The sequence below is a fragment of the Micromys minutus genome, assembly GCF_963924665.1.
Source record: "Micromys minutus genome assembly, chromosome: 7".
Classification (NCBI taxonomy): domain Eukaryota; kingdom Metazoa; phylum Chordata; class Mammalia; order Rodentia; family Muridae; genus Micromys; species Micromys minutus.
This window is the reverse complement of record NC_137976.1, coordinates 61,001,980-61,011,435: the sequence shown is the minus strand read 5'-3', so window position 1 is coordinate 61,011,435 and position 9,456 is coordinate 61,001,980. Positions and strand designations below refer to the sequence as shown.

At 46.2% G+C, this 9,456-nt stretch overlaps 1 protein-coding gene across 7 annotated transcripts in view; it reads left to right on the top strand.

The window, feature by feature from the left end:
• The first annotated feature begins 6,948 nt into the window (after nt 1–6,948).
• DLG1 (discs large MAGUK scaffold protein 1) overlaps nt 6,949–9,456 on the top strand; it is a 194,378-nt gene continuing 191,870 nt past the window's right edge. For 4 of the 7 annotated variants that reach the window (XM_080919613.1, XM_080919612.1, XM_080919609.1 and 1 more), the window contains exons 1-3: nt 6,950–7,181; nt 7,655–7,710; nt 8,399–8,530. In XM_080919613.1, coding sequence (XP_080775739.1) covers nt 7,692–7,710; nt 8,399–8,530 — 151 coding nt within the window. In that variant the 5' untranslated portion in view covers nt 6,950–7,181; nt 7,655–7,691. Of the gene's footprint in view, nt 7,182–7,654; nt 7,711–8,398; nt 8,531–9,456 lie in introns of all 7 variants that reach the window. The other 3 variants (XM_080919614.1, XM_080919610.1, XM_080919611.1) reach the window with 1 other exon arrangement.

Genomic DNA, 9,456 nt, shown 5'->3' with positions numbered 1-9,456 from the left:
TTATGGAGAGGTCAGAAAGAGTGGAAGAAATGTAGACTAAGGGAAAACGACACACTATCAGCCCCAGCCCCAGCTGTGCTGCCCTAAGGTAACTTTTAGGCCTTAGTACCCTCTGCAAAGTGAGAGAGCACAACAGGAAGTTAAATCTAGTTTTTAGCACAATATAGAGTGCTGTCCCAGTATAAGGGATACAGGTTAACGTCAAGTCCAAGGGCATACATCTGTATATAGAAGCTTGGTGAGTTTCCATTTGAAAAGCTTGACTTCAGTGCCTGATCGCCCAGTGAAGAGGAACAACTGTCCGTCCACACTTTAAAGGGAATTTAAAATAGTTTCCCGGTGTAGTAGTTATTCTGATAATTCTCTGTGATGGTTCTTTTTTAATCATCAACTTGATTCAATCTAGAATCAATTCCGAAATGATTATCATCGAGGGATTGCTGCTATCAGGTAGGCCTACGATAACATCTGTGAGAGGTTGTCTTGACTGAGTTCATTGTTGTGGGAAGACCCAGCCCACTCACTGTGTTTGGTACCTTGCCGGGGTCCAGCATCTCTCATTTCTTAAGGGTAGAGAACATGCTGAGTGCTCACTCTCTGCTCTTGCCTGGATGTAACTGGCTCCTTCAAGCTCCTGCCTTGACTTTTCTGAAGCTGTAAACCCAGTAATTACTCCTTATGGGATCTGAGGGTTTTTTCTTTTTCTTTTTACCAGAATATTTCTTACAGGAAAATAAAAGTGAAGTCAGAACATTATCCATGAAAGTGAGGACAGAGTTGGTATCATCTGAACTGGGTAGACGGGATTCTGGAGGTAGATAAAATGGTTCTCATAGCATTTTGGTATTCAGCTGGAACTGAAGCTGCACCGGCTCAGAGCTCATACCAGCAGACGACATTCAGTCTTCGTCCTGCCTCGAACTTTATATCAAGGAAGCCCCGCTGAGCGCATTCAGCATCTTTCTCATGGGAAAGTCCCACTAGCTTTCGTAACTTTGGAGCATTAGGAGGAATTTCCAGTATCAGTATATCTTTTAACCACTGTTTGAATTTCTGTGCCCTGGGCAGGTACACTAAGCCTGCTTGAAGAAGAGGCAAACTCAGGATGCTCTTTCTTTTGCCAGTAAAACGGCCTTAGACTAAATAATGTTTTTGTTTGTTTGTTTTTTTTTTTTTTTTTTTTTCTTCCTGGAATAAGTTTTCAGAGGTGCAACTGCTCTGGTTACAGTCTTTTATTCCTAAAGTGTGCAGCCAAGATACACCTCCCTGGGTTCTCTCAGCAGTCCTACTGTCTGCTGAGGTGAGGCTATGCCCTACTGTCAGTTGCTCTATATTGTATAAATCACTTTTCTTTTTTTTTTTAAGGCCACGAGTCACCCTAAGAGACTCCATTTTTGTTGCTATTGTTTTGGGGGAGTTTTTTTCAAAAAATTTTATTTATTTATTTTATTTTATTTTACTTTTTAGACAGGGTTTCAATGTTTAGCCCTAGCTGCCTCTGCCTCTGGCGTGCTGTGCTGGGATTGCATGTGTGCACCTCCATGCCCAGCTCCATTTTGAGTAGAAGGATCACTGAAGCTCTTGTGTGGACCCAGAAACTGCACCATCTGTCACCACCATCACAGAACTATTAAGTGACTTCTTCCTTAGAATAGAAAGGAGTAGAAAACCAGCTATAACTTTGATTGGAATAATTTGAGACTGTAGGTTAATATGGGTATATTAAAACTCTATCAAAAAAAAAAAAAAAAGGCCAAGAACTTATCAGACATGCATGTCATTGGTGCCAAGGAAAGGTCTGATTTCCCTTCCATCACCCATAAAGTAATGGTAATCTAACCATTCTATGGCCTGGCCCCACAATAACCTGATACCTGGAGTGTGTGTGTGTGTGTGTGTGTGTGTGTGTGTGTGTGTGTGTGTGTGTGTGTGATGGGGGTGAGGGACTGGGGTGAAAAGGGAAGTAAGAGAAGGAGCGAGGGCTCCTTGGCTTCTAGAGCTTTGGCTCAGTTCAGTTCTCTGCTGCCTGTGCAGACTGCTGGACTGCTTGCCTGTCCATCTGTTTGCCCTTTTGGACCTGACTGTTGATTTCCTGCTCCTGACTAGTACCTGGCGACTGAACTTTGCAGCTTTGCTCCCAAACCTGAGCCCCAAGGCACCCTCCTGGATCTAGTCTGGTTCATTATCTTATCAAAACCGACTCTTCCCTAGTACACTTCTGAAACCTTTTCATTTCACCTGTAGCTTCTTTAACTTGTATTCATTCTGTAATCCATGTATATGCAGATAGACAGATAGATATATAGACAGATAGATTTACTGTGTGCTAGAAGATATGAAAGTATTAGTAATTAAGATTGGGATAAAAGAAGCTACAACATCACTTTAGCCAGCAGCTCTAAAATGACACCCAGCTGCCATGAAACAGCTGAACCTCGTCAGTTTATTACTCAATAACTTCTGACACTGTGGAAAGACACAGACATGTCCACTTATGTTTCTAGCATAGTGTGTTGGAGACACTACCTGTGCTCACTTTCTCTGTTCTTTACACTGCTCCTCTTACAACGCAAGCTGACATAAGCTTTTCTGACAGCATCGCATCCTTTTCTTTTTGCGGTTGTCTTGGCACAGCTAATGTGAACTACTCTGCAGGCCTGAGAGATAACACTGCCACAGGCCTGGCAGGGACTGTACAGCTTTTCTGAAGACAGGCTGGGGCTTAGGGGGCAGGAAGGAAAAGCTACATGCAGAGCTGCAAAGGTAGCCTAGGTGGGAGGATGGGCTGGGAAAGAAGGTTTGAAACTGAAAGCCAATATTCTTTGAGATCAACTCTCTGACATATTAGTAACAGATCGGGAGGTTTTTGTCTTTCTTTGTGGTCTTTTGACTCTCAAGGCTTTCAAACTATACAACAGAAAAGTAAAACTTGCAAATTGTGTGGTCAGATTTAACCTCTGTTCTCTTGTTTAAGGTTTGTGGAAATACACGTGCATGTATATTTTTAATGAGGAGGTTGGAGAAGCCATAAGGTTATATATAGGGCCACATGCATTTAAGTATAGAATGTAGGGAAGAGTTCTTGAAAATGAAAGCTAACTGGAAAAATGTGGACATCGCTGCTTTGAATGCTCTGCCATGGAGCCAGCTTCTGCATGGTTCCTGACATGTCCTCCTACATTCATGTCCTTGAACACCTGCTTTTGGAAGGAGATATTAAGTCAGCCCTTATACATGGGATTTTCCCCTCATTAAGAGGTCTAAAGAAGCCTGTCCATCTCTCTTTCCACGAAGGTTCAGAAAAAAAAGACACCATTTAGAGCAGCAGTTCCCAACCTGTGGGTCAACTAAGACCATCAGAAAATGCAGATATTTACATTATAATTCATAACAGTAGCAAAATCACAGTTATGAAGTAGCAATGAAAATAATTTTATGGTTGGGGTCACCACAACATGAGAAACTATATTAAATGGTCGCAGCATTAGGAAGGTTGAGAGCCACTGACTTAGAGGAATGTGTTCCTCATTACATGTCGACTTCCCTGGTGCTGTGATAAAACTCTCGTTTATAAGTTAGCTAGTTTTCAGTAGCCAGAATGCACCCAAACAATGCTTCTTCCGCAACTAGGGCATGAGAAATGCTGTGGTTTCTGCCTTGCCTTCTTGGATCATTTGTCCTGGGGGAAGTCAGTCACTGTGTCATGAAGATACTCAAGCAGTGAGTTAGAGAGGTTTTCACTGTGAGAAACTGAGGCCTCCTGCCAATAGCCATGTGAATTAGCCATGCTGAAAGAGCTGAATGACAGTGTCTGGCGTGGTACACCTATAATCCCGGTGCTTGGGAGGCAAAAACTCAAAGCATTTCAACAAGTTGGAAGCCAGCCTGGCCTTCATAAAAAGTTCCAAGCCAGCCAGGGTTATATCATGAGAGCCTTTCTCAACCCGGACAGACTCCCAGAACCTCCTTGGCATCAATTAAAGCCTTCAGATGATTGCAGTTTCTTGAAATCCTAAACCAGAGCCACTAACGAAGGGGCCCCTAAATTCCAGTCCCACAGAAGCTGTGATAGTTTGTCCCCTCTCTTCCTTTCATTCTGTTAATATATGTTAAATTTCTAGGAAAGGTAATGGGGATAGAAATTGTAGCAAGATCCAAGCCGTGCTCCCGAGGACCCAGCCCACAGCAAATGAAGAGGTACTTTTAAGTTCCCAAGCATCAAGTGACTTGTTATATAGCACTAAGTAACTAACACCAAGGGAAGTTTCCTCATATTCTACCTGATCTGTCCTAGTATCTCAAGCAGGAGCAACTTCTAGGTTCATTCCTGTTTTTAGACATAGCCTGAAACACACACACACACACACACACACACACACAAACACACACACACACACACATGCCCCACAGAGGAAAATAATATGCCTTTAGCCACTGCCTCTCACTGCAGGATTAGGATGGCATTGAGGACCAACACACATTTTGATTTTAATCTTCCAGGTCCCCTGGCAAGACCTCACAGAACCTCATTCATTTGCTATGGGGCTCTGGGTCCTCATGAGCACAGCTTGGATCTTGCTACTGTTTCTACTCCCATTACTCTTCCTAGCCCTGTAACATCTACGAACAGAGTGAAAGCAAAGGAGAGGACAAACGTCCCTCCAACCCTGAATTCTAAGAAATTCTATTCTTACAATGGTTCCTTATTGGATCCGTTGCATTGGCAGCATGTCAGTGAAGTCTTGCCAATAATAGACATTTTCACTGTCCAATAACCTCTGCTTATCTATTAAGATCCCTTTGTTTCAGTAGCCATCCCTGTTTGCTCTCCAGTTCCATCGCCTCTACGCAGTGTGGCTTTTACTGATCAAGATTCCAGCATGCCTAATGCAACAAACCAAAAAGTCTGCTGCCAACATGCTTGTTCAGAGTGGGGGGGGGGGAGGAAGAGCCCTGGGCTGGAGCTAGGACAGTTGTGAGCTATGGCCACTGATCAGCTTATATGGCTTGGGGAACACTTTCTTTCCCTTTCTGGACCTGGTTTTCTACCTCAAATTGAAAGTAGATCTATGTGAGCTCTAAAGTCCTAAGGTTCTCACAAGCTAAGATTCTAAGGTACAATCCAAAGGTGAAACCCAGCCGTCAGCATACCTGAGTTATGGTTGCTATGCAAGGTTCCTTCTCTGACTTTTCCACTGTCAAGGACACAGGAAAGGCCTGTCAGGTTTATTGCAAAAAACAAAGAAAACCCTCCTCCTCTAATTAAAACACATTTACTGATGGATTGATTTTTAAATGTGTATGTGCATGGAGGTTCATGGACAACTTATAGGAGGCTCTTTCCTTTGACCACGTGGGTCCCAGGGATGGAATTCAGGTTATCAGGCTCAGAGGCAAGGAACCTTAACCATGCGAATCATCTCCAAGCTGGATCCAAGCGGATCCAGCCTTATAGTTTGACACATGGATCTCCATGTCTGGTTCTGCCTCAATAACTTCTGACGACTTTGGAAAAATTCTCCTGGGCGATGGAGCAGAGAATTTCCTGTTGCACAAGAGCAGCTCAAAGAGCCTGGCAGTGACTCGGAGAACTTTCTTCTTCTAGCTGCGGTCTCAACTCCAGAGCAAGGGTCCCTTGGGACTGCTCTGAGGTGCTTGAAATTTAAGTTAGGCGTGAGGGTTGGCAGTAGCCTTTCTACAGGTGAGAGGCTTTTTTTGTTTGTCTTTCGCCTGAGACAGGGTTTCTTCTCTGTGTAGCCCTGGCTATCCTGGAACTCACTGTAAACCAGGTTGGTCTCGAACTCACAAAGATTCTCCTGCCTTAGCCTTCTGGGAATAATGTCCTGTGCCACCACCGCCCGGGTAGACAGGTGAGTTTCTTAAAGGAACCGCCATAAAATGGGTAATTCCTGGGAGAATCGCTGGGCGGGGACACATTCATGAACGCACAAATGAATGCAGGCATGAATGAATGAAAAATTAACGAGTGAACTTCTTTTCACCATTAAACGGCTCATACCAGGAGTTAACCAATTAGACTTAAAAAATCCTCAAAGATTTAGCGAACTAATCAGTCTCCGATCCTTAATGAAAACCCTCAAACCTTTTTTGACAAACGAATAATTTAAAAACCAATAAAAAGTGGAGGACATAGACTACCCCTTCCCCTCCCAAGTCCCTTCTTCCTCCGCCCCTTAACGTGGCTGACGGGCGCAGTCTGCCCAAATTCATTATTCCCGGTTGGGATCTACCGAGGCGTGCCAGGCACTCTTTCTGCCTTGAAGTTGGCCAGCACGTGTTCAGTGAGGTTAAGGGGTGTCTCGAACTTGTTTCTTGGATCTAGCGCAGGTGAGGTCACTTCTCTCTTTCAAAGTCTCCAGCATCTCCAGTCCAGCTCGCTAGTCCAGAACCGCAGGCCACCCCGGGTGGGCTAGGGCGACGTGAAGGCTGGCTGTCCCGAAGCCACTTCGGACCACCTGTAGAGCGCGTGTCAACTCCTTTGTCCTTAGAGCCACTTCGACTGGAGCGCTTCTCAGCAAGGCGCTTCCCTCTGAATGCTTAAGGGTCCTCCTTCCAGTACTCCAGCCCCCTCCCGGCCCTCCTCCCTTTTCCAACCCCTAGGTAGCAGCGCCCCGAGCCCCGGGCTCGGAGCGAGCCGCCTCCTCACTTCTCATTGGCTGAGAGCGTCGGGAAAGCAGTCACGTGGTCGCGCGGCAGGCCAGCTCCAGGGCCGCCATCTTGGCGGAAAGTTTAGGGGGAGAGCGACTGGGGGCGCGGAAGGAGGCGAGGTTCCGGGGGTGGGGCGGCCGGGAGGCGAGCGGGCGAGCAGGGCCGCGGGCCGCGGCGAGCGGGCAGGCGGCGGCGGCCGAGGCGGAGAGAGCGGCGCGGGGGTGCGGCCGCCGAGGGGGAGCTCCTCCCCCGTCCCCTCACCCCCTCAGCTGAGCTCGAGTCGGGGCGGGGCGGGGTACGTGGAGCGGGGCCGGGCGGGGAGCTGCTCCGAGTCTGGCCGGAGCGCACCCGGGGCGCCCGCGTTCGCCGCTCGCGGGAACTTTGCGGCGGAGCCGCAGGTGTGGAGGCCGCGGAGGGGTGCATGAGCGGCGCGAGGGCGGCGCAGAGAGCGGCGGCTGTCCGGTCCGGCCCCTGCTGGAGTCGCCGCCGGGAGGAGGCGAGCGAGGAGCCAGGCAAGCGAGAGGAGGGGGCCCGAGCGGGCCGGGGGAGTAGCCGGGCGCTCGGCTGGGCGCTGCGCGGCTGGACACGGGCCGGCCCACGGCAGCAGGTGGGGAGCGTGGCGAGCACGGTCCGGCGGCCCCGCTTCTCCTCCTCGGGTGCTCTTTGCCTAGGGGAGCGCTCAGGCGCGCTCAGGAGGAACCTTCCGAAGCGGGCTTGGGTCTGATCTTAATCTGTAGGGGGCATAAGCGACCCCCGAGAACTAGCTTTCTGCCTTGGCTAACACTGCCGGGGGCGGGGGGGGGGGTTGAGGCTCCTGCTCTTTTTCACTCGGGAAAACTTTGGAAGGTGGGCAGTTCCACCGAGGTTGGAGTTTTTCCCTAGTCGAGAGTTTGAGGAGGGAAGTGGGGCGGGGGCAAGGAATGGCTCCACGATTCCAGTTCTTTGCATTAGCTCAAGTTTTCCTTCCTGTTTTGTGTTTGTAAAGGTGTGTGTGTGTGCCTTCTTCCTGATTCTGGAGAAAAATGCCGGTCCGGAAGCAAGGTGAGAATTTATTTCGGGACTGTTTTGTGGCTGTCACTTGCTGTAACATACATCAGTGTTGTGGTTACTGTTTTTACAAGGTTTGTGTGACTTTGATGAATCAGCAGACTCTCGCCTTTATTCCTTATGGTATCTAAGCTTCACATCGTTTCAGAAGGTGGAAACAACTTGTTAGTTCACTGCGCACACCTTTTTGACATCCGTAGTGATTACAGCAGCAATCAGCCCCCTACCATGTCTTTTTCAAAACTTGATTGCTTCAGTATTTTATTCGTACCAACACTATTTTGTGAACAACTGGGAGCAACTAAGAATTGATGTTTAAAAACACTCAAAATTTGGTTATAGGAACAAATTGTAGATAATTTGTTCTTGTCTGTTAGGCATTCTAAAACCAAGTTGCTATCAGTTTAATTAGATGGTTTTTAAGTAGTGGAAGCTGTCAGTCCACAGTCACCACAGGTTACTCACTTTCTCCTTTCCCTACTGTGATATAAAGCCTTTAAGATATTTGTCTTAGTGGGGAATGGAGTATGGAATAGTGATGACAGCTCTTGGCTTGGAGACTCTGGGGAACTCCTTAGACGTCTTGTAGACATAGCATGTGGCACTATCTTGTAAATATGCATGCAGATACACACAGAACCTTAATACATACATGAAAGTTTCACTGTACTTCTCTTTTCAGATACCCAGAGAGCACTGCGTCTGTTGGAAGAATATCGTTCGAAACTAAGCCAAACTGACGACAGACAGCTCAGAAGTTCCATAGAGCGGGTTATTAACATATTTCAGAGCAACCTCTTTCAGGCTTTAATAGGTGGGAATTGAAACTTTTTTTTTTACTTATGACCACTGTACTAATGCATAGTGCTTCTAAGTTACATTAAACTTAGAATGACACTGCATGGAACATCTCTAGTGTGCTTATGTTGTGCAGTTAGGTTACTGTCGCTTCTAAAAATGTTTAATTGTCAGAAAAACTTAGGGGTATGGTTATTTCTGTGCACTTAGAAAACACTGTTTCATGTCTTAAGAGTTAGCCATTGAAAGATGGACAAGTGGTAGAAATGTTTGAGGAACACCAGTCGTAATGACTGAACTACCATTGGTGTATTTCTCTGGAATCCTTGAACGTATTGAAGGATTCTGCTGTGTTTGAGAACATTCATCTCTTTGATACACACGTCTGTTAAATTTGGCATTTGTGGAATATGAATTTCAGACCTGGAGAATGATCTTAGAGGTGTTTAATAATGACCGTACTCTACAGATAGTATCAGAACAGTCTTGTTCTTACCTGTATCTTAAATATGAGGTAGTTTGTTGTTTTAAAGAGTTGGACAAATAGTCCAAAGACCTGAATTTAATTCCTGACACTGTTGCTGATTATGTATCAGAGAACCCACTCAGCCAGATTAGGCTATTAACTAACTATAGACGGGGTGGTTAAATGAAGCAGTGGGCTTTTAAAAGACTTTTAAAGTAAGCAGGTTCTTTTAAAAATGGGATTTTTGTTTACCACATCATCTCCGACACATTAAACAAGCTGGTCTGTCTCTGACCTCCTCTATCATGCGATGCGGAAGTTTGAAAACTCCTGAACCAGAAGATTTATTGCTTCTAGGTTTAATACAGTTTTTAAGAATTAAGTATGGACTGTCCAACATGTTCAAATAAGACCTATGTATGCTTTCTCACATTGTGTTCATTTTCTCAGGCCTAACAGATGTGTGTGTTGATCGA